Raw genomic sequence first — 26226 nt, 5'->3', positions numbered from 1 at the left:
CACTGCACGTAAGGGTCAACATACCTAATACTGTGAGTTAGTTGGGAGGGTGGGTAGGGCAAAACAAGGGTTATATTTCTTTACAAGTTTCCTCTTTTCTTCCTGGGAGTACCCCAATACACATGTTCTAATATTTAGTAGACACCAAAAAAAGTCTGTCTTTCTAAAGGCCTTTAAAAACGTGTTTGTTTGCTTTTGTTTTTTGTTTGTTTGTTCTTATGTCTCCAGAGTAATAAATAGTAGTTACTTGCATGCAGGTATTTATTAAAAATACCACCAGCAGTCAATGTCCACTCCACATATCCCCCATTTCAGCCAAGCAAGCACTTGTTCCTCCAAAACACAGTGGTATTTATCTCACTGACCTTGGGACTGCCTTCCTCCAGTATTTCTCCCTCATCAGTTTGCATGGGAACAGGATCTGTGCAAAGCTCTGCAGAAATGCAAAATACTGCCTAAAAAAATAAAAAAAAAGATTGTTTAAAAACAGTTATCTTTTTACCTTTAACAGTGTTTTGAGAGATTGTGGTGCACATAAATAATTCCAGACTATGACCTTTAAAGATCTCATTCTGCACATATTGCTGAATTTTTATGCTTTACACAAATTAAAAAAACACTACACAAGACAAGATATAAGTTGATTTAATATAGAGGGGAGAAACAGCACCAAACAGGAATATACTTTATTTTCAATTTTAAAATGTGTCATTGCTGAGTATTTTATATATGCATTATGTTTACTCATTAGAACTACAGTCAGTAAGGAATATTCACAGGGACTAGAGCAACTTTCACCTGTTAGGAAATCACTTTTGTGCATAGCTTCACAGACCTGGCTTGAAAAATTTAGACTTTCAGTGATCCCAGAGTACCTCTGCATTCTTTCTTTGGTTTTTTTTCCTTGACCTCATTCTAGAAATGAAGATACTCCAGGTTCTAAAGGGAACTGATACTGTCATTCATCTTTAAGTCGACATTTCCAATCTAACCCAGGGCAACAGCTCCCAGTGTTTCCAATATTCAACACTACTTGGTGATTTTAAAATCTGTTTGAAAGATTGAGTGCAGTTCCAAGTAAAAAAAATCTACACTCCAACCTCCATTCTTACAATTGTAAAGCAATTAACAAAAGTATGCAGTACAGTTAAGGAGACTGTGGTTACAAAGATTAGAATGTCTTCTACTGCAGAGGATGAGCTATCTTTCAGACATAATAGATCAAATTAATTAAGTTAGGAGGTCAAACACACCAGCATAAATTCAGCAGGAATCTCTAAATCTCAAAATGCAAGATGTAAGCTATCAGCAAATCTATTAACATTCCAGGTATTTCAAAAATAAGGGCTCAGGCTGCATTAGAAAGTCTCTTAAAGCCAAGAACTGTTGATCTGTAAAAGCAATCCCCTTCAGGATGCTGGAACTCTTCAACTGCATCAGCATTTTAAATTAATTTAGCCTTTCCACTTCTTTTCAGCACCTGTCACCTTCACAGTAGTTAAACTCCAAGCCTGGAAACTGACGACTTTGGGAGGTTGTAAACTGTTCATCCAGATGCACCTCCTTCACTTAAAGGAGCCTGTTCATAAGGTAAGACTGCCTGCACTACTGACTTCTTCTGTATGTGAATAGGTAGCTAAATCTTTCATGGCTATTAAGTGGACACAAGGAATGAAGAATATGTTCTACAAACACAAAAAGCCTGATGCTACATACAACTCATAAAATCTTATAATCAACAAGCTGTTAGGATCATCATATGTTCTCATGCAAAGCATGAGAGCTGTAAAGACCTACAGCATAGTAATTTCCTTATCTGGGGAAAGAGGGTGAAGCAGAACTCTCATCCAAATTCTCACATAAAATATCTTGGGTACTAAATGCTAAACAAGACTTGTACCATGCATATATGTCAAGAACCTCCTGTATATAACATATTTCCCATTGCCAGGCTACCTCCAGCTCTGCAGCAGGAGGGGGGGACAGGCCAGGTGGTCCCTGTCTGTGGTACTTGACCACCCTGAGTGTCTGAAACCCACTGCTGAGCCTCTGGAGGTGGGAGATTTGGAGCATGGGCTTTGCAGTATCAGATTCAAGTAACTGGGAAGCTCCACAGATGAAACAGAAGCACCACAGTTAAGACAGATATTCTGATGAAAACATAAACAGCTTCAGTCAGAAGGATTGCAGTGGCACTGAACTGGCTTCAAATCAGAGAAACAAGCAAGACTGAATTTGAGCTGGAAGGAAAAAAAAAAAAAACCAAAAAAACCCAATCAGGCCAGGCCATGACCACTATTAGTGTGGACATGTGGACATCTACCATGTTTATTTTCTGAGATATTGCTCACTACCAGAGGAATGTAATACGACAAAATTTGACACCAGCTTTTATATATTACTCCTGGAAGAAGACAAAGAAACCTACCAAACAGTGTAGATCAGAGAAAAAAAAAATAAAAAAAAAAAAATTAAATACACTGGAACTCTCTACAGCTCAGAGAAAAGAGTGAAAAATAGAAAAAAAACAGAAATCTATGGAAAAGCAAATGTAATAGAAAAGAAAAAGAACATTTATTCACTCACTCTTCACTTGTCCTGTAATTCATGTTTTATCAGCTTTAATTTCAAAACATAGATCATACATACTATTTCATATCATGCTCCGGGTGAACTCACACTGGATGGCAAAAAATTTTAAAATGCTCTGTTATTTACTACAAAAATTCACCGGGGGAAATCAAATCCACCAAAGCCATCTTGCAGCTGGTGTAGGAAGGCCCTAAGCCACAGATTGTAACAGGCAGTTTTCCTGAATGCTGCTACCCTCCTATTACACTTCCTTCCACCTTTTCAGGTTATAAAACATCAGGCAACAAACTACAAGTCCTATTCAATCCTCTGATTTTTCTGCATGTGTGGCTCCTGGATTAGCTGTATTCCTGATTACTTGCCCAATGTTTATTGCCAAAAGCAGGCATTTGAGAATTTCTATGTCCACGGGGAACTACCTCTATGACTTTTATAGCAGTCATTTACTACTGAGGATGACTTCTCAGTCAACAAAGTAACTGCTTTGTGCCAGCAAGTGAAGAAACAGCACAGTTGGTTCGTGTTGTTGATACCGTATCTTCAGCTCACTTGCTTCTGAGTAAAGAATCACACATAGTGCAGTTTACTTTGTACACAAAGGAAAGACAGGCAATCAAAATTTCTTGTAGTGTCCTGTAGGATTGGAAAAAACAGGAAAATGCAAAAAACCATTTATTTGTTTCCAGTATTTATGTGACATATCAGGTTCCCAGGGGATAAATATATGTAAAGTTTATAGCCATTTAGATTTTCATATGACATCTATCAACATAGTTACCCTTGGAAAAGGTAAAAAATATCACAATTCTCTTATTCCATTCTTGCATATGCCTACCAAAACTATCTTTTTATTTACCTCACATCTTCTAGAGAAATTAAACAACTTTGGCTTGAGTGAGGACTCCAAGGAAAATCTGACAAATAGCAATGCACAGATATGCCAACATATGATGCACATCAAAGCCTGTAACAGCTTTGTCTGTGAAATATCACAGTAATAAGAATCTATTCTCAAAGGTAAAAACACTTGCTAATACAAAACTAGCGGCAGTTCTTAGGAAGCTTAATAGCTCCTATAGCACTGTCCTGTTCTGAAACAGTATGACTTTGGTACAATCCAGTTTGATATTTAGTCCTAATTATGATCTGTCTCTTTCTGCACCAAAGATAAACACATTTCATTATGTGGTATCAAGATCACGGATGCATCTGCCAGTCAAAGATTCAGTGTAAGCGAAACAGTGCAGAGCACATTAGGGAAACTCTTCACTACTGCATTCTAACTTACTCTAGCAAGTAAAAGCCATGTCAAATTTCCAAATACTTATAAAATCCTGAATAGTATCAGTGAACAAGGTATGTCCTCAGGCCTCATTTTCCCTTAAATAGGAATGCCCACTGTTCAGAAACACAAGGTCCTCATTAGCAAGAGAGCTGGAATTGAAAGGTCTTCAAATGTTCTGTTCATCAACAGGCAACACTGGAACTGAGCACCTTATCTAATACACAGGAAGTTCATTCAGCAACACTTTTTCTCCAGATTGCCAGCAGCAATCAAATACTGACTAAGGAGGAAAACTGTTCTTCATTTCATACAGAAGAAAAAAACTACTTTAAGCTTCTGAAGAGTGCAGCTGCAAGACAAGTATTTATTAATATAAAACCATTTGTTTCCTGTCAATTACTAAGTCTAAAATGGATATGACCCACTGGAAACCCCCTGAAGGACATTAAGGCTATGCAAATAGCCATTACAGCCAGCAAGCAGAAACTGAGGGTAAGTCTTAAGACACAAATACTCTTGGGTAATTTTTGAGCACATAACAGACACACAAGGGCTCTTCAAAGATACTCATGTTGTACACATAGCATGCTTGAAAAAAAGCAGTTGGATCAAGGCATGTACTGCACTTAACTATGCCTTAAGTAACACTGTGCTTCATACAATTATATTGATCTATCATAGCCATCATTACTATCTGCCTAGGTGGGCATACAAAAAAGTGATAAATTTTTAACAGATGGTCTAGCCATATTACAACATACTGCTACAGCTTTACATTACAGTAAGTTTGTTAAGAATAGACAAAAGCAGCATAAAATTTAACACACCAAAAAAGAGGAGAATATTTCTGTCACTTTACATGCAATTTGACAGGTACCAAGATGAAAGTAAAAGCACCAAGAAGATAGACAACACCTGGAGGCAACTTCATTGCTTGTAGGAACTAACCACTTACCAATTCCAGTGGCTTAAAAAGCTCATAATAAATTATTAAAAAAAACCAAGAAAACTCCCAAATCATCACACACAAACTTCAGCAGAAAAAAAATAAGCTGCATCAGGCAGCCACACCAAAAGCCATGTGAAACAACATGCTAGAAAGTATATTAAAACAATTATATATCCCATAGTTTGTAAAGAACTAGTATAAGCTAATGTACTTCTCACTTCCCACTTTCAAGAATACAATATTGAACTTTGGATGATTTTTACCTTTGACAGTTTCCAAGGGCTGCCAAAGCCCACAGGGATCTGTCCTGGCTACATTCAGTGCAAAAATGAAACCCTGAAAGGAGACAAAAAAAGAGTTTAAGAGGTTAGCCAACTGTGGGAATTACTGGGTAAAAAACATGTAAAAGCCAAAGTCAGTTGTCTGTAAAGCTCAGCAACCCTTACACCCAAAGCATTTAGAAAAAGCTGTTTTGTCTTAAAAAAAATCATGTACAGTAAACAAAAAATTGTAAAACCCAAAGAAGCAATACAGTCCCACCTCCTCCTGTAAACTATGCAGTACTGGGGAGACAGGTGGAAGGAGCTCCAGTCAGGGTTAGAGTTAATGAGAAAGGTATTTTTCTCCTCACTATTCTTCCACTTCAACAGCCACAACAGCCTATGAACTTGCTCTTCAAAGGCAAGAAATTCACAGATATTTACAGATTGCAAAAAAAAAAAAAAAAACCCAACCCAACCAAAAAACCCAAACAAACAAAAAAACAAACCACCACACTTGCTGAGCCTTATGCTCAAAATCAGGCTCAAGTTTTAGCAAATTTAGGTTTTTAGGAAATAAAGTTGCACCACTGCTGGCAGTGCATCTGTACCTCAGAGAAATTGTTAAAAACACGTATGCAGAAGCAATAAACAGTCCATCACCACACAACTTTAACCAAGTCAGTTTTGAGAAAAAAGTAAGAATTTTTATACTGTGACCCAAGAAACCATTTAAGATGTACCTATTACATGTATCTATAGTATTTAGTCTGCTGGCTGATTAGCTCACATGGAAGCTTCACTAAATACTACAGTTACAGGACTTACACTGAAGTCTAACTATGCACCTTGCACAGCACTGCATGACAGAAAATTCAAACCCATTCAACAGGAAATGCCCATTCGAAGGATTCACTGTTGCTATTAGTTTCTGTAAACTTTTGTCACTAGAATCACTTGGAGGAAAAAAAAAAAAAAAGCCAACAGATATAATGAAAATACTGACTAAAATGAATGCCATCATTTAAACTGGGCATTGCAAATTTTATCCATGCTGAAAATGTAATTTTTTTTTGCAGTAAGTTGCAGTTCTCTCATTAATCATCAAAATATCCTTTCCACAATAGCTTTGAACTCTTTAGTTACTACATGTAGCTACAAAACTGAAATGTTTGTTTTTCATTCAGAAATGAACATGCAGTCAAAGCACGCATAAGGTGCAAAATACTCAGTCTTCTCAATCACTCTGAAGTAGTTTTCAAGTGAAAAAAACTACATTAAGTAGTTATTATTAAACAAATATTAATAAATAACCTTAATATTATATGTCAAAAGTATTAACAACCCCAGAGTCCATACCTAAATTTAGAATGCGTTTACCAGGCAAAGCGTTTTAAATCCGTCAGAAACTATAGCTCAGAAGACAGAAGTCTAATAAAACTCAAACTGTTGATTAGCTTTTACACTAAGTGAATGCATACTCTGCTATGAGTAAGAAGTCATAATATTTACTACTTTGTAATTGTTTCTCCATCTAAACAAAAAAAAGCACTGGTTTCATCTTAGTGAACTAAGTAAAGCAAGTTACATTTACTCGACTTCACTAGGCAGTAGGAGATTAAGGAAATACATCTACTACTGAAATATATTGAAAATAATATGTGGAGCTAAGAGCTGTCTCTACGTTTTCAATTTCCCCTAATAATTTCCTAAACTATAGGGAAAAGAAGAATTGATTCTTTAACTGAATGTTAAATTATCATCCATCTCCCTAACACACATTAAAAATACCCTGCCGTGCTATTTAAAACACCATTATTAATCTACACAGTCATGTACACAATACTTCATAGGTGGAGTCTAAGGCTGTTGTTGACTTAGCAGTTTTATCATGCATTTCTGACCTTCATCCAATTAAGGTATCAGCCATAAAGCAAGATTAATGAACTGCCTGTGCAGTTTTTGACAGCGTAGAATCTGAAGTTGGAGGATAGGAAATGTTACAGAAGCTTTTCCCAGAAAGGGATTGTTGCAGGCTGGATACTGAAATACTGTGGCATTAGTATCTAGCAAAAAACATTCAGAGATCCAGCCAAACCACCACATGCTTATGGACTACTACTGTCTCCATAGGAAAAGACAGAACTGCTACTAATTATGCCAATAATCGGTTTTATAATCTGTCTTATATTATTACAGAATCTTATTCATGAAGGAGTATAGATACCAACCCCTAACTGAAAAAAGCCTCTCATCAGTACCTATTTTTTAATAGATACAGGAAAAGACTCATCGCCCTCCCCCTTTACACTGACTAATTTAGACCTAAGTTTCTAGAGCAGGAACAATGTTAATTAGCAAAGACAAAGTGGCACATGAGAGTAGAACCCAGTAAAAACAGCTTGGGTTAAAGACAGAATATCATGTGTAGCTAAGCAGGACTACAAAGATGTTACAGCAAGGAGAATCCCAGTGTCTACCAGTCTGAACAGAATTTAAGTATTGTGCATACATCCCCTCCTAATTCAAATCCTCAGAATAAGTATCTACTTCTGCTGACAGCAAGGGCTTTAGGTGGCATTACCCAGCTTGGGTAATGCCTGGACTGCATTGGAAAAATTTTAGCCATGAAAGCAGACACAGTTTGATAGGCAGCCAGAGGGGAGGAAAAGGAAAAACAAACAAAAAAACCACCCACAATTTATGCACCATTCCTCCTCTGACAGAACAAAGAGGAAAACCTCCCCCCCCTTCAAGAACCGTGACAGTTCCTAACCAAATATTAATCAGCTAACTACAACATTTACTTATTAATTCATGCACCCAGACACAATGAAAGATCACACTTAGTTTCTATTATCTTGCAATAACAGAAATAATTCATGATACCTTCTTACTCCCAGCTTAAATATTAAGTCCTGCCCTGACAGACTAGAACTGTATGTGCATAGAGTTCAGCTCCCCCATATATTCTGTGTGTATTTCTAGTTCCAATACAGTCAAGCACAGCAATTTTCTTAGCTGGGCTAGGGAACCTATAAAGCAGCAGAATATCCTGTACTCCTGGACAGGACCCCTAAAATAGCTTTTTTCTATTATTTTTTAGGGTACTGCACATCTTACCCCATTTGCACACCGAGTTCATTACGTTCAGAAAAGACCTCCTGTGTAATCACCTCACACAAGCTGCCTCTGTAAGAACACCAAAATATTCCAGGTGCACAGAACTGAAAGGAACAGGCTGCCATCAGGAAGGTATTTTCAAATTGTCCATCACAACCTTGCATCCTAATCTGGAGAAACAGTGAACCCTGGAAGCATATGTGACAGAATTTCCTACTATGAGGTAAGACAGAAAAGTGGGAAGATCTAAAAATATAATTTATATTCACAACTGGGAAAAAAACATGGGGCAAAACTGAATTCTTGTGTAAGAACTGACAGAATACACACAAAATATGTTCAAGGAGAGTGATTACACAATTCTATAATAACTCCTAAATATCAAATAATGTGTAAAAATTAATCCCATTACCTATCAGTTGTTGGGTATTTAATTCTGTTTTGAAAGAACAGCATATATCAATAGCATGGAACTGGCTAACACTCAAACACATTTCAAATAATTCACAATCCACCACTCTGTCTTAATTACAACAAGAATTAAATTCTTCAATTTCGGTATTGCAAAATAGAACCAACTTCCAGGAATGAAAAGAGGTCCAGAACTACTGGTGTACAGCTACACATTCAAGTTAAAATCGAAATTATTCCAGTTGCCATTATTAAGGAACCGTAAAAGAGGTTTGTTGTGAAGGTAACAACAGGTGGCAGGTTTCTAAATTCAGTGTCACATCTTGTTGGCTACTGCTCCTGCTTAGTGTACAATATTATCTAAAGAAAGATCATTCCTGCCACTGGACAACTAGCTGACATATTTTTTTCCTGAGCTTTTAGCACTAAGAGCTTTCTGGGCATTATTTCGATTGAAGTAAGTTCTGACTACCAACAGTACATTTGAAGACAAAAAGAGGGTCTTTGGTATCAATGTGCCTTAACTGGCTGTTTGGTAGGTGGGTAAATAGTCAACAGCAGCAAATTCTCATTTGAAACATAGTTCTGACTTCTGTTGTGGAACATTTCTGATAAAGCAACTAAAAGCACACTCTACTCAAAAGGCCTCAGGCTGTCTAAAATCGCCTCACAAAACCCAGCTGCTAACATAACTACACAAAAACATCACATACCCACTTAGGACATTGGGAAGTTGGCTTCAAGTCATTCATAACTCCAGAACAATACAGAAATACTTCATACTTTTTCATCTACAGCACATGGTCAGTGTGACATGATTTATTACAAAAATTATTAAGGACAATCCAGGTCTCACTGTAGTATTCCTTTTCCATTTCACTTTTCAAGACTGAAGAGACAAATGCAACTAATAATAAATTAGAAACAATTTGGTAGAAGGAAAGATGCTACTGGTACCCGAGACAGGATTTACAACTGCTTTCACACCATTTAGAACTACCTCTTTGCTTTAGATAGGGGAAAGGAAATCCAGAAAGAAGCACTTGAAGAAAAAAGGAACTGAAGTTATGACTCCAACAAAACAGCTGAGATGAATGCAAAAAAAAATAAATACTCAGCCTCTTACAAGAAAAAGTAACAGAACTTCATGTATCAGAAGTTACAGAAGTAACATGCATTCAGCAATGGCAGCCAAGTGCTCTAGAAAATCACTGTGGTATTTTCTCCAGCAAAACATCACACTGGACAAAATGTCCATTATTTTAACTCAACGTTGGCCACACGACTTCATAGTTTGTTCAATTTTATATTCTCTGCACTGATGTTACTTGTAATATAAGCAAAATGGTTCAGCTGTTAATGTAGATATGACACAGCCACTTTCAACAAGATAAATAACTCTAGCTTGGAACAGATTATCATGCAGCTCTTCTAAGGGAAAATGAGAACAGAAGGAGCATACAGAAATTGTCATTAACCTACATGTACAAAACACAAGCCTTAATTCATAGTACTTAAGTCTTTTAAGATCAACAGCCCAAATATAATTAGCAAGCTACTTTATAAAATAGAACACTCCTGAAGATGTGAGGTGTTTTTGTTAAATGGACAATTATGCAACATGAGCAGCTCAAGAACACCCAATCATTAGTGAGTGTGGATTTTTTCTGTTAAAGACTGTCTCCCTTTTTGACCCAATGTTAAGGACAGGAGGATCAAAATTGTACTTCTCAAATCATATTTATGGGGCTTTTCCTGAGCAAACTAGCAATATTTCTTGTGTCTATATAATCTTTAGAAAAGCAAATTTTTCATTCACTTGATCACCTGGCTACTGGATCAGCAGTTTCAAAAGCAAGAGTAAGAAAAGGCAGCCTTGGAGTGCACAAAAGAGGTCTTAAGGCAGGCTTTCTATTTAGAAAATCCTGTTTCTCACTCTTAAATCTGAAGACAGCCTTGGAATTTGAGCTTAAGACAGAACATTGCATTGCCACCTTCCTAGTGTTCCAAAACATTTATATGAACAACATGTAAGGTGCTAAATATGCCTCCTCTCACTGAAGGAAAAATAAATTGAAAGTGTATTTTAAAATAATGCTTTGCTTACATCTTTTTGCCACTTGCTACTGCAGAGAGCAGCATAAAAATTCACTATCATGCTCATGCCGGCTTTGCTAAAGAATCCAGTAAAGGCTACAGTAAACTTAAAAGGTATTTGTCTCTGCTTTGCCTTAGCAGCCTATCATACATTATGCATCACTTCTCAACTTTAACCAGCCCAAGGCTGTCCACAAGTTAAGTTTTTCAAAGTCATTTGTGCATTTCCCCTCTCTATCTTTTCAGTGTGACTGCAGCATATATACACACTCACATTTATATACATACAGGCATTCATACTTGTGTACAAATGCATGTTTATGTAATAAATATCTTCAAAACTATTTCTATTGTTTCTCCTTGAGTCCTTCAACACTCCACACCACAGTGTTTACGGAAAACTATAGAAATGTATGTTGTTAGAATTATTCCTAATTCTTGAATCAGACCCCATGTGCATTTATTTCTTCTCTTTAACTGTAAGCTCTTTGGAGCACAGAATAGTTCCCCTGCTCATTCTTCTCTCCAACCTACTCCTGACAATCAGCAGCAAACTTAAGAGTTTTGGGGATGACTGGAGCATATACGAGGCAAAAGAGGGTGAGCCAAGAATACTGGCTATTTCTTCCTCTTCACAATAATGTTTTACCCACCCCACATAATGCAAGGAATTTTTTATCAACGTTGGAAATAAAAAAATCACTATAAAACACGTCATTCAATTGTTTATCCTCCATTCTCTCTGATCTTTCACACTAATGCTTCTCAGGCACAAGAAAAGGAGCTATTACACACTACTAGTACTGTTTCTGCTTGTTAAGGGCAGCAATGCTCCGAATCCTAACAGCACACAAGCAGCCATTACCATGCATATTGCAACCATCATGTAATTTGATGATGCCCTGGTGGCAAAAATGGGGGTGCAGTCAAGATGGTTGAAGTGCCAGCAACTGATATATACAAGCACTCCTAATACTTACACAGTGCTGGAGCAAAACTACTACAATGGTAGTGAGTGAGCCTTTATTTCAGGAAATTTACAGAATTACAGAAAGTCTTCAGAATACAGAGGAGTAGAATTTCCAGGAGGAGAGGTGAAGAGAGGGAAGAGTGATGTTACACTAGACCAGACTTTTAACATTTTTGTCCATCTTAAGCAAAATGATATGAGAAGTCTACTTCTCAACAGCTCAACTTTAAACCTGAACACTATAAATAACTATACTGCTGCTAATCCTAACAGAATCATCCCATTAGATTGTTCATACCACAAAAGGCAACTCACATGATCAAAGGCTTCCTTTGGAGCCAAAAGGAACAGTCAAGTCCTATATAACAGTACATTTATCAAACCCAGCAGTAGTAACTAAATTAAAACCGATAAGGTAGTAAGCACACATGTGCCCAGAAGAGGGGGAGGAGTGGCTTATCCAGTGAAACATTTAAAATACAACTTCACCAATTACAAGAGTTAAAGACAGCATTACTAAGAATCATTCATGCAGGTGACAGGATTGACTTTAGTTCTTACTATCTTCCAGCATTATAATTGGAAGGGAATCAAACTTTCCTGTAATAAATCATCCTCTTTTTGGTTTGGTTTGGTTTTTTTTTTTTGTTATCCTTTACAGTAGGAATTACATTGTTAGAAAATCTGCACCAATGTGGCAGTACTGGTGCTAATTTCCTACAGCATTCATGAAATACAAACATGTTGAACACAGGTTCTAGAAGTTCTAGACTGTGGCACTACATCATGTAATGGAGCTTTGGGTTGACGTTTATAGCCAGACTGAACCAAGACAGAGTCAGGAGGAGGCAGCACAGCATGAATCTTAAGTCACAATTATGTTATTTTTTACTTCACTCTTTGATGGTTTCTACCTCCAATTTTTCCCAATAAATGTTCTACATATATGGCATTTCTAATAATTGAAAGCTGGGGTTTGCATTTTATATGAAGACATTCTGACTTCCTACTAACATGATTATACTTATAGCGAAGTTCAAGATCTTAATGCTATTATTGTCAAAGAAAACAAATATTGAGTTGTTAAGAAAATAATTCTAAACTGTAACTGCAAGCATCAACTTTCAACATAACTAGCTGACAAGTTCATCTTCTCCAATATTTATAGCTTGATATCCGTTTGAATTGTACTTCTCTGCTATTTGGGCACCTGAGAAAGGAACCAAAAGCCAATTTTCAAAAATACGTCCTATATTCAACAATGTTATTTCAACCTTATTCAAAGAAATGAGGCAATAAACTCATTATAATGGCTAATTGTTTGGGTTTTTTTAATCTAAAAACAAAACCAAAGTTCTTAGTTATACAATCCTAGTCTTCAACACTGTAATCTCTGCTAACCATGCTCAGTTAGAACTACTGAACGGGAAACTACTTACAAGACGAGTTTTAAACTGCTCAAGTACATGCAAGGCCAGGGCCTAAAACTTTCCCTTTTGGGTTTGGCACAAAACAGTTCTTCAGCATTTACATCTAATTTCCTCTGAAAGTGGGATTTAATAGACTGGTTACCTATTATTTCCGTGAAACATACACAAGTCCACCTTTAGGACACCTACTTGCAATACATGACAACTGTTATTAACAATTAGGCATTCCCACCATTATCTAAAAAACTAACCCTTTAAATTTGCTCCTAGGTTTCAATATATTAGGTTTCCTTCATAGTTTATTCAATATGAAATTGTAGTATTAAAGATTCTCAGTTCTCTTTTTGAGTTAAAACTTTATAAAACTAAAGCTGCTTTTAGTATATTTACATACCCACCTGAAGCAGGGGTAAGCTGATAAAAAGTATCTATACACAAGGCAGTACCAATTTATCTAGTTACCTAAACTGGTGAAAGTAACATTATCCAGGGTTGGATAAATACAGGGTTAGAGCTGAAGACAGAAGAGACCAATTATGTCACTGTACTCTTGCCCTGAGGCCACCACTACATTATGCTGTCAGGACCGTTTTCCATTGCTTATTAGCCAATGTTAAAAGTATTTAATACAATGGGACTTATAACTTTTCTTCCCCCTGAGACACTTGCCAGAAGCTAATTTACTTTTCAACCAACAGGAAGTCTTTCTCAATTTGAATCATTTTTCTGCAATACCAGAATTGACAAGGACAGGGAAAAGAAAGTAAGCTGGCCTTCGAATGTGAAAGAACCTGAGGACTTAACTTCCAATAAAAGAGAAGATTATCAGCTGGCTTTAGTTGCTTCTCCATGTGCTCTAAAAATTAAAAAAGTCAAAGAAAGTTATAGGCGGCTAATTTACCAACACTACATAGTTTAGAAAGTGAGTAAAAAAGCCTAGCTGTGCAGTAAAAGTGTCATCAGAAATGTAGGTAACATCCTCCTAACCTTTTATTAAATACAATAAAGAAACAGAAAAACAACTAAAATCTATGCTGTTGCTACCTCAGCCACAAAAATTGGATGAGCTGATCTTATCAAAGCAAAAAGTAATTATATTTTAAAAAGTTAACCTTCAGTACCCCAAATTGGGTTTGGGCTAAGAAACAGATGAGCTGTTCCTGTATAAAATCACCACAAAAAAGACACTTTAACTGAGGGGCAAGGAAATACCAGTAGAAATACAGTATTCACCTTTTAAAAACTTCCCAGTGTGGGAAAAAATTCAAAATTTTTTTTTCTGCAATGTCAATGAAAAATGGCCTGTATCTTGATAAACAACCCCAAACATCTCAAACAAGCACTGTGCCTTGATTCTTTTTCATTCTTGTTCTCAAAGAGACTTATATGCATTGTTAATTGCAAGAACAGACATCTGGTATAATGCAGTTGAAATCTTAGCCATTGGACAAATCCAAAAAGTTAATTTTGAAATTTTTTCTTTGCAGAACCCAAATATATACAAAAGGATTCAAATTTAAATTACAATGGCTGTAATAGTAAAATGTCCTATGTGGACACACATCTGTGCCAAAGTGCTCTTTTTTAAGCTTCTTTCTTGGAAACAATATACATTCAACTTAAAAAAAAAGTTGAACACAAATTTCAGAATAAGCACAACTGAGTTAAACTGCTACATTTACGGCAATATTATAACAATCACACAAACATATCTGAAAAAGATCTGAATGACTAAAAATCCTTAAGAGGGTTACAAAGACAGATACTAAAACCCATAAAAGCAGTTGACAATGTTGTAAAGCAGCTATTTGATGCAACATATATTATGGCTTTCTTTGTTAAAATCATTAGTAGTGGGAAAATAAAATGTACTTCATGGCATTTCAATAGACTCCAGAAAGAGCAATCAGATTATTTCTAAAGGTTGAAAACATGTCCCAGGAGAGAAGTGAGCTGGACAGCCTATGTCATTTCAGCCAGAGAAAGCTCACAGCACATCCAAGTTTATAAGCAGACCATGATGACACGGGGTTGCTGGGTAATAGGTATCTCTTGACCATAAGAAGCAGCAAGACATCAGGGACTACTCCTATACTGGTGGCCAAATAGGGGCCAAAGCATGTTCAGTTTGCAGTCAGGAGTTTTTTCAATCTCCTGGAGCTGAATCCCTTTCCTACCACACACGGGAGAGACCCATGAGCTGCCTGCAGAGGACACAAAGCTGTAGAAGTTGGTAATGACTGCCTTGGAGTAGCCCAGACATTTCTCTATTCTGATCATGTTCAGCCTTAACAAGCCATTCTTAAAACAAGAATTGCAGCATACAGCTTTTTAAAAATTTAGCTTCTTGATTTAAAAGTAATTCTTTCAATGACTTTCTTTAACCTCACAAAGTCTCAAAGTCTGTTTTTGCCACATGAAGAACACAGTAGAGAACTGCAAGACAAAATCAGTCTGATGTAAAAAAATAACAAAAAGAACAAACCTGCAGCCCAATGACAAAGATGTTCAGAGGAAAAGGAAGAAGCATTTTCAACTAGCAAAATCAAGTTAGAATCTGAAAATCTCTAAACTTAACAGAAGTTAACTATCTTCATAAAAACTGTTTTTTGTAGACCACTACCAAACCAAACAGCATAAAAGAATAAATTTCTCCTAATACAGAATAGACTTCACTACCAAAATTTAAAAAAAACGTTACTGAAAACCCTTTATCAGGTTGTTTCACCACAGTACTTTTTATAATTTAATCATAGCTCTTGACAGCCTCATTAAAATTAAATGCAAGAAAAACACTAACGACTTTACTACACATTTAGATGGCTCAGGTCTTCTCACACAGGCAACACGATATTACTGCTTTACCTTTTCCTAATCCTCTGTCAGGCTATCTAAAATTATCAACTCTTTGTTTTGCAACTTTACTTCTTATCCTTTCATCCGCTAATTAGCTTTTCAGCCTTCAATCTTGTGCCTAACAGGGTCAAAATATACTGACTACCACTTTATACTTTACACATTTATTCTCACTAGTGTACTATAGCATGCTTTATATGGTGCTTTATAGTGCCACCCATTTCTCTTGATAAACAGTATGTTTCTCCACAGACCTAAAAGCTGAATGGCATAAGACCTACTTTCAGAACCATTTTACCCTTTTAAATAGATACTTAAAAAATTTAAGCAGTGGAGGTCTCCACTAGAACACCAACTTCTTTCCAGTTTTTTTCACAAAGGAGCTATTGTGTTATTTCTAATCCACAGACATTAAATCAGGAAATACATGCAGGATATCTGATTTCAGAACTACTAAAGCTGGCAAGGCCCAGAAAAGCAATCCGTACTGACTAGCTGAATCTGGAAAAGGTCATCTCCATAGCTCACTGCATGGTAAACACAGAGAACATCCAAACTCCAACCACAACCCTTCACTGATGAAAACTTTAAAACCTCAGAACATTCCCTTACAACACGATACAAACCATAAGTGCAAAACCACCCTCTCCCTCTTACTGCTATATGAAGGCAGTAGGAAAAGTTATTGACTGTACTCGCTGCCAACTGCTCTAAAGGAGAAAAAATAATAAAATGCACCAACTCTTTGAAGCAAAGTGTGCTTACTTCCCAGAAGGAAAAAGCATTAAGTAAAAGTGCAACACAAAGGTACGAACAGTGCAGCAGAGACATGTTAAGGAAGTTTCCACCTGCTTAAAGTTACAGGGAGCAGCAATCAGAGTATCAGGATTGCTATTACCCTAGTCACCTCGCAAGCAGAAATACCAACAGGCAACTACTTACTTGTCTGACAGTGACAGCTGGCTCAAGTACCAAAAAGTGCCCCTATTTTTATTAGCAGATAGCAGCAGAACGTTTTGTTTGGATTCACAAAAATAAAAAACAAGTCTTCAGTCCCTATTCCAGTGTTTGTTGAAAGAACAAGCAAACTTGGCAGTTATGTATTTTACCTGAAAAAGGAGAAAGACAGTAAATATTAAGCTGAGGAAGACTATCAGAAAGAAACCACATCATATTCTGCAACATCTAGCAAAACAATTAGAAATACATGTTACCATGTGCTCAACACCTCTGTGCTAAGTTCTTGCTATTAGAACTGAAAGACTGATGTCTTCTTGCTGTTCTTTCCCCAAGATCATGTGACATTTCACAAGTAAAGTTTCTGAAATTTCAACAAATAAATTATTAAAAGCAATCCCAGGGATAATCCAGGCAAACACGTTTTGTAAATACTGAGATGTCACTAAATTTTAAAGTTTTAATTACTGGTATATATTTGCTGGTTTCAGGTACTTACATCCTTACCTTATGTGCTAAAATATGCTTAAACTATCATATCAAGATGAATAAGGCCAGTTTTTCGCAGTGACACATTTACTGATCCAGAAGTTATACGTAAAGGTTGCATTAAAAAAATCTAATAATAAAGAATTGGATAGCTGTAAGCTGCAAGGTATGCTTTAAGTAGAAGTATTGTGAAATTTGCAAATCTTCAGTATAGACACAATTTGTGAATCTACTAGTGGCACTAGAGAGCAATTATTGAGGAAAGCCATATCAAAGAAGCTGGAAAATTGCCGTTAATAGTTACTATTAATGCACAAACCAGACAATATCTATGCATAAAAAGACATTCTGAGAAAGTAAACATAACAGCAATACGAGACGTGGACAAGACAATGTGCATCCAAGCATTCTCCAGAAAATGGAGAATAAAGTAACTGGACCATTAAGTAGGCTATTAATAAACTCATTCAAGTCAATAACTAAGCTCCTTAGACTTCTATGATTTCCAGTTCCTACTGCTTAATTGTAAATCCAGTCTCGTCTGGAAGCAGAAATGCATCAGCTTTACAGCAGAAAAAAATCCCAAGAAAAAAATCCCCATGAGAACAAGCCCCATTTGATCATAGTTTCAAATGACTTCTTCTACAGCAGTCCTCAAATTCTTTCCACCATTCTGGAAGCAGCTATTCATCCCATTGTTGTACACACAGCTCTCACTCTCTATGATGTATATTCTACAAAACAAAAATTTATTTCTAATTTCCTGCTTCTAAAACAGGAGCTGACCTAAGGTAAAATACACTACCTATGTAGTGTAAAATTATGTAAAATTATCTCTTGAAGCTCTCTCCTCTTCAAGTAATCCTCCAACATCAAGTTTTAATGATGAAATATACATCACAAAGCAAAGCCATGACGCACTTTCTACCTAAACGCTTTAGTGGATTATTCTGGTAGAGGAAGCTTTTTTTTTTAAAATTCAGTTTCAAGATTTTTATTTCCAAATCTTTGAGCTTATCATTTAAATGAAAGCTTAGATTTCCAGCTACATTTGCAGCTATAAAGAGACTGCGGTAAAGCATCAATTCATAAAGCTACCTAATCAAGAGACACTGACTGCTTGATGATTGAGTTACCTTTTTTCCCCCCCAGTACTTCCTCATTACTGGATTGAAATGATTCCCTTTACTAAGCATCCTGATAACATTATGAGAAAACAGAAACAAAGATCGAGTTCACCAAAATACAAACATTAGAATCTACCCATAAGCACTGAAATTTCTTATCTAATTCTAAACATCTATGTAGTTTTACATAAAATTGTATACTCACAAAACATTTATGTGCAATATAGCTAAACAAGATGAAATTAAAAGGTAGAACGATAACATCAGTTTCTAAAAGAAAAAATATGCCTGCATCTTACTGCCTCTAGAATTTCCCAGCAGAGAAGTTAGCACACTTATGCTACTCTCAGCTTAACTCATCCTTTTGCAGCCTCAAGTTTTTGCAGGGTCATTTCTTCACTGCAGAATTGATTAATTTTACTGACAACTTAGTTAAGCACAGGTGAAAAGTCACCCTTAAGAACCAGCCCTTAAGATACATCCATATGCAGTCCCTGCACTAACTGGGGATCATGTAGAAAAAATTGACCTATCTTTGAGTCCAAAACCTCGGGTAATTCAGCAGATGTAGATTCAGCATTTAACCAGCTTCTATACCCTGCGCATGTTCCAAGGAATCTGTACCATTAGAGTCACCACAGGAGAGGAGGGAATTGTTGAGCAACTTCAGTGTAGACTGACTGCAAAGCTGCTTGGATTTGTGCGTGTATTTAACAAGCCTGCAAATTTCAGCTATTACCAATACAAATCTTGTAGCCGAAAGTAAAAGCCAATTCACCTGGACAATTATATTACTAGAAAATACTAAGTTAACCAGACCTTCCGAATACAGAGCTATACAAACTGCAAAGGTCTACATTTTATTTTCTCAGGAAGATTCTGTTTTTGTAGAGGATGGAAAAGCAACACTGACACTTTACAAGTCGTGAATAAGAAATACTCTAGATCGTAAAAAGAAAAGTTACCTTTTTGTAGAGATAACAAATACTAAGGTTACTGAAATGTTAAACATAGAAAAATGAAGTAGCGTTTACTACAGTGAGTCTACTTTAGCTAGGAAAACACCTTGCTGAGACTTGGTGTTATTCAACAAGCCTGAGCTCTATCCTGTAGTAGATACTCCTACAAGCATTTTCATAACGCAGACCTGAACTTACAAGATACCATGCTCTAAGCAGCGTTATCTACAGCCAATGGAGTGTCTCCAGAACCTAACATTCGCTTATTTTGATACGAACAGCTCGGGAAACTTTTTTTTTTTTTTTTTTTTTTTTCTTTCGTCTGGGACACACCTCTGAGCACGATCACTCCTCCCACCCACCGACACACAATTTAACTAGCATCATATTCAACACATCCAGTGCGGTTTGTAGTGGTATCAAGCTAACCTCAGGACTGTCCCCACGCCACACAAAAGCACTTTCTCCCTAGCCACAAAAAGGCTCCTCGGGGTCTTTCCACCGTTGTACATTTTACCCGGTCTGAGCGGACGGCTTTTCCCCCGTCTCAGCAGCCACCCGAGCGCAGGGCGCTGCGCATCACAGCCGCCGGGCAGTGGCGTCGGGGCCGCCCGCGCGTCCCGCCGGGGCCCTGTCGGGAAAGGGGGAGGGGGCAGCAGGGGGGGGGAGGGGGGAAACGCAGCCGCGGCGGGCGATGGCCGCACGTGAGGAGGACGGCGGGGAGGGGGCGGCGCGTCCCCCACTCTGCCCCGGGACAAGCGCTCGCCGAGGTGGAAAAAGGGGGGGGGAGAAGCAGCCCCGGCGCCGTTGGGGCAGCGCCCTTGAGCGGCCGCTCGGCGCCCCTCCCGCCGACCCGGCGCCCCTCTTCTCTCCTCCCCCACCGAACCCCCCGGTACCGCAGCTCGGGGAGGGGGGAGGCGGGAGGGGGCGCGCGCGCTCGGCGCCAAAGGCCCCGTCACAGGCAATGCAAGGGTCCTCAGGGCGGGAAGGGCCCTGAGGGAGGCCCGCAGCCCGACCGACCTCCCCCCTCTGCCCCAGGACTGGAGGAAGAGAAGGAATGGGGGAAGATGGGAAGGGGGGGGCCCGGGGGCCCTGTCCCGCACTCACCGCTGAGGCACCGCCGCGGAACGCTGAGCCCCCTTCTTCTCAGTGCCGGGGGCGGCTCCGCCCGCCTGCCCGGGAAAGACGAACCCAGGACACAAACGCGAAAAAGCTGCGAAAAACGCGTCCCGCCCCCCCACCCTGCAAAAAAAAAACCCACCGGAGAAGAAGCAAGGGGGGGGAGAAAAAAATTAAAAAAAAAAACTTTCCTCGCCGCCGTCTCCCTCCCCCGAGGAGCACGAACCCAAACACACTGAGACACGCCTCCGCCCCGCCCCTCTCGCAGTCCATTGGACAGCGCTCCGCCGACCCCCTCGTTGATTGGTCGATTCGCCTGCTCGTCTTCTCCTTCCTCTCCCCTTTCCGCCCCTGCAGGCTGCCCATTGGGAAGAGCCTCGGAGATCTCTCCGCCCATTAGCCACGATCCACGTCAATCACAGCGGAACACCCGCCCCTCGGCGCTTCGAATTGGGCTGTCGCGTCGCTACGCCCTCGCTGATTAGCTGCACTTGCTGACTGTCAGCGGTTAACGTTGCCCCCTTCGCAGCCCTCCCGGCCCCCCACACCTTCTTCCTTTCTGACAGTCGGCTGCGAGATTTGCCCCTTACATGGGGCACCCGCTCGCCTGCCTCTTCTTGCCCCGCCCTTCCGCGGTACGGAGTGGTTTGCGGGTTGCTCCCGCGGGCGCCATTGGAGAAGGAATGTGCCCGTAACACCCTAATAGCGCGAAAACCCGCCCACCGAGCTGCTCTCCTCGGGGGCCTTTTCGCGTCGGAGCTGAGGCCCTCCTCAGCCGAGGCGGGAGGCTACGTCAGTGCGCCTACTTCATCTCCCGGCCCTAAGGGAGGGGCGCTGTGACAGACGCACCCGATAGCGAGTGCGGCCGCGGCTCTTGCCGCTCAGCGGCGCCAGACTCCCCCACCGCGGAACAGCAACAACGCCACAGTGGCCCTCGTCCGCAACGACATTTACCCCTTTGCCCCGCCTCCTCCCTTCAGGGACACTCCCGCCCCGAAGCAACGATTGGCCAGGGCAGGTGTCAATCGTGCAGCTCGCGAGGCCATTGGCCGGACGCAGACACCGCCTGGCAAACCGCCCCCGATGTCACCCTCCGGATGACACAGCAACCGGAGGCGGGAGGGGGGTGGCGGGAGGCGAGGAGGGCGGGGGGGGGGGGGGGGGGAGGGGGAAGAAAGGGTAGCACTGCGTTTGATTGGTTGGTTTTGGTGTCAATCTCCTTGGAGTGCGGCAACGCAGCGGGGAAGGCGGAGCCGGGCCGCGTGAAGCGGCGAGAGGGGGGCGGGGCGATGTTGCGTGCCTGCCGGGCCCCACGTGTCCTGGGCGGTTGCGCACGTGACGGGGGCCCGCGAGGCGTCCGCCGCGGGCGATCGGTGGGGGAGGGGCGGATGGCGGCGGGGCGGGTCGGATCGGATCGCACCGCGTCGCTCTCCTACCCTGTCCCGTGTGTCGCCGCCTGTCCCCGCACACTGGCGGTCAGGAACAGCGCCTTGAGCTGGGAGGGAGGGAAGCTGACGGTCCGCTTCTCGCCCGCGGGCCTTTGCGTTCCCTCAGGGCTTGTTTCCTGATGTGGGGTATGGTCCCCGGCGGCCTGGGAGTAACCGATAATCTGGGCTCACCTGTTTACCCGCCCCGACACCTGTTTTATACGGCACAGGTGGAGTCTGGGGTTCGTCAGGGATGAGAGGAGCTCGGCCCTTGTCCTCTACGAAGCATTGAATGTTTTTAATGCTGCGGTTTCCTTTGGAGCAAGGCCTGAGGACTTGCAGGCCGTGGCACTGCAAACAGCTCAGTCCAGAGTATCTACAGGTCCTCTGCTGTGCAGGCTCTCCAGGCTGAAAATTACTTTTCTGCTTTTCAGATGGAAGCTGTGCATAGCAAGCAGGAAAACCTGTGAAAAATGTTTTTGCGGTGACTATAGGATCATTCATAAATGTGCTTGCCTAAAATAAACACACGTCTTCAGTATCTATGGAGTGGGCTGAGCCAGAAATGGGGCTGCAGGGATGGGGCAGTGGGAGGCTGAAGTAGGGGCTGGCCTGGAGGTGCTTTCCCAGGAGCTGAAGCAGGGAGGGAGAGCACAGCCCAGGGCTGAAAGGGTCTAAAGAACAGGGGTGGGGTAGTGCTGCTGGATGTCAGCAAGAGAAGGAAGAAAATGGGAGATGTAGAAGCAGGACCCATGTAGGGCTTTGGATCAGCAGAGCAGAAGAGCGTGGCCAGAGGAACGTGTAAGTCTCCAAAACTGGGAGAGAAAACGCTGAGAGGAATGCATGGAATAACAGAAGCAAGGGGAGAATACATAGAGAGGAGAGAGGGGGTATGCTTACTTGTAATGTCTATGCTCATTCTCATTATTCTCTGGTATTTTTGAAGACTGCTGTTATCTTCAGGGCTGTCACTTCCTGACCTCACCTAGGGCTGCGTGCCAGTGCTGTGTTTTCACTTGATCTCCTCTGGAGAATCCTGTTAACAACCTGATCAACAGAATAGTGAGGCAGCTGAAAATACTATTTTAGTGTTGCAGAGAGAACTATAAAGATGTGATGTGCCTGTCACAGTAGTGAACAGGTCTGTGCGTGGTTCAGTGGAAACACAGACTGTCTTGGAAGAGCTATGGACCCTTGACAGGTTAGTTGTCAGCAGGAGGGACAGCTGCCAGCAAAATAATGTGCTGCTGTCAGAGACAGGAGACAAGGTCCATGTTAGCCCAGACTATGTAAGTCAGTAAACTGCAGTGAATGTTTTGTTGGCTTCCCCATTTGATAATGGTAATTGATTTTTACTTGGATTGGCAGGGGGAGAGTCCCAGACTTTCTACTGGGTATATACATACTTGTTACTGTAGTGCTTTAAGGAATGCAAAAGGCACTGCATAAATCAATATTAAATAGTCTAAAGTGTGGCTGCACCTCCCTACTTTTCCTCATTGTTACTCACTGAGCAGGAACTGTCTATATCCTGTCTATATCCATGTGTTATCTTTTCTTGGTGTAAGCAGAAATCACCAATACACTGAAGAATACAGGTTGCACATCCTGGGAGAGAAGGATACGTCCAAAATGCTGACCTTGTCTTTGCCATAAGTAAAAGAAAAAAAAAAATTAAAAATTCTCTGTTTAGATTCCCTTTCCTCTTACTGGTGTCCTTCTGCAGGTTTCCCTTCCTATGGTTTCCTCAGGAGTTTGATGCACTTGTATACAGCAGGGCATGGAAAGCAAAATGAAGTAATAGGATTTATTTTGCATAAGCCTAGGAAACCAGGCATTTTTGTTTCAGAGGGGAAAAAGATCCCATGCTCCATTGTCCCTGAAGTTTCACACAAGAGAACAAATCTGAATCGTAAAAAGCAAGCAGATTTTGTTGGTTTGTTTGAAATTGTAGTGGATGACTCAGAAATTTCCACCTAGGTTCACCTGTGGATTTGAGCAGGGTTACAGCTCCTGGACTAGTTTCTGGTTCTCATGAAGTCCAAACGCTTATGAACAAAATAAGCTCTTCCTGTTTTTTCATACTTTTCCCATTGCCCAAAAATGGGACCAAGCTGGCTAGTGAAATTGATCTTTTTTTCATCCACTGGATGTCAGTGTTACTCTGTGGCTGTGGTGCTGCTCCAGGTGCTTGGAAAGGCTCGGTTTCCTCGGGTTGAGGGCTTGTGGAAGATCTTTCCTCTGTAGTAGATGAGCCATGTGAGAGACTACTGCAGGAAATGAAATGACTGAGCTCCCCCAGCCTCCAAAGGTCTTAAAGTACCAAACCTCACCGAGAGTTGTAGCCAAGGAGCCACACAGGCTTCAGTACTGGGGTCAATACCACAACCTCACCTCCTTCCTTCTGCTATGCTATGAAAATGCATGGCTTTTTTTTTTTTTTTTTTTTTTTTTTTTTTTTTTTTTTTTAGTTGTTTGCTTGTGAAATCAGAGTCAATAGTTCTGGGATACAGTACATGAAAAGGCTTCCTGAAGGGGACTTCTCTAAACAAACAAGGAGAGCTGTCAGTTTGGGACAATTCTGAATGCAGGAATGAGAGGGAACAAAACACCAGAAGCAGCTGTGATAGCTGGAGCTGAAACTCAGGGTTTTTTTAGATCTGACACTGGTTTATTATTTCCAGCAGTGCCATACATAATTTTTATAGGTTTGTCAGGTTTTTTAATGAATGTAACTGAATAAACTCTGGATAAGTCAGTCACTAAAAGCTACCGATACTGAAAACCACTCTTTCCTAACCCTGCCTTTTTTCTACTTCAGGCACTTTAAGCAGCAACTACCTAGTGGGCAGAGAAAGTAACATGCTTTGCAATTAAAAGAAAGGGTGACTTTTTGGAAGGCCACAGTAAAATGTATGCTGATGCTTTTCATGGTACATTCTAAGGGTTTTGTTATGAACTCAGGCACTTAACACATATACTGCTGTACTTCTGGGACTGAAATGCAGGCAGCACTAGAAAGGAAGGTGACTGGTGTTAAAAAGATGATTAGTAAAAACATAATAAAAGAATTTATGTTCTCTTTTACATATAAAAACAGGCTTCTGAGGTTATTCTCTTGCTTATTTCTTTCCCCTGGAAGGTGATTGTTTTACCTATTCTTTTCCTAGAAGACTTCAGTGAAGTTTAGCAGGCATATGGCATTGAAGTATCACAGGAATAAAATACGAATATTTGGAAACTTGTTGATACTGTTTAAAATAGCAGTTATCCTAATTTAAAAGTATTTATCCCAATAGTTAATTTCAGGAAAGATATATGCTAAAGATTAAGCATTTCTGTTCCTTCAACTGAGTGGTGAGAAGATATCTCAACCATTCTCCTGCATCCTTCACACAGCTTTTCAGAGAACAAGCAAAAGGGAGAGGAAGTAATACTTCATATGCCTGGGAGCTGTAAAAATGGGGATAGAAAAAATAAATTTGTATTTAAAATAGAGAAGAGTAGATTTCAACCCAATTGTTTTTTCCTTTCTAGGTCACCTATAACAGCGGAGAACAAACAGAGCAGTTTAAGGAAACAAGAAGCAATGAATACTAGCATTAAATGAAACAGCAAGAGGAAATTAGGGAGATAACATCAAATGCAATTTTCAAATTTGTACATCAGTCAGGTGATTTGATTAGTGCTAACATTCCTGCTTTACAAAAAAAAAACAAAACAGAACACATGAAAAAATATCTTTAGTGACTGCTAGTGTTCAGGATCTCAGCTTTGCACCCCAGTCAGGCATCTCCAGTATGTAACTGTTCTTAAGATAATCTGCTTATTTTGACATTACCTATTTCTATGTGTCATGCAGGAAAGACATGCAGTTGCAATAAAAACAAGAGCAGTTTATGCATTTCTTGGGCAAAGAGCTTAGCAGAAGTTTCAATTTGTTGTACTGCTGCACTTACATAAATAATGTTGGAAGAGGAAAAGAAAAGATTGTCAGCCATAGTTGAAGGGAAAAAATTACTAATATGATGGCAGTGTTTTTAAATGGAAAACAATTTATAATAGTATTTTGTTTGGTTTGTTTTTCCTCAAGGCAAGATTAAAACAATGCTTCATTAACATTATTTGAAGCTATTTTAAATATCACAGTTTTCAGCAAAGCAATGTTAAGTTGG

General features: G+C 39.9%; 1 protein-coding gene across 18 annotated transcripts in view; it reads right to left on the bottom strand.

Annotated features, from left to right (window-relative positions):
* The window catches only part of TNRC6B (trinucleotide repeat containing adaptor 6B), a 142840-nt gene extending 121271 nt beyond the window's left edge, over window positions 1-21569 (bottom strand). For 5 of the 18 annotated variants that reach the window (XM_071731350.1, XM_071731368.1, XM_071731375.1 and 2 more), the window contains exons 1-3: window positions 20613-21439; window positions 5090-5162; window positions 366-455 (exon numbers count right to left, since the gene is read on the bottom strand). In XM_071731350.1, the coding sequence (XP_071587451.1) occupies window positions 366-455; window positions 5090-5162; window positions 20613-21021 (572 nt within the window). In that variant the 5' untranslated portion in view covers window positions 21022-21439. Of the gene's footprint in view, window positions 1-365; window positions 456-5089; window positions 5163-16915; window positions 17083-17187; window positions 17295-20612; window positions 21442-21473 lie in introns of those variants that run through there. The other 13 variants (XM_071731385.1, XM_071731402.1, XM_071731406.1 and 10 more) reach the window with 9 other exon arrangements.
* Window positions 21570-26226: the final 4657 nt, after the last annotated feature.

Source organism: Heliangelus exortis, chromosome 1 (assembly GCF_036169615.1).
Source record: "Heliangelus exortis chromosome 1, bHelExo1.hap1, whole genome shotgun sequence".
NCBI lineage: Eukaryota > Metazoa > Chordata > Aves > Apodiformes > Trochilidae > Heliangelus > Heliangelus exortis.
The sequence above is the reverse complement of the archived record's forward strand: the minus strand, read 5'-3'. Positions and strand labels throughout refer to the sequence as shown.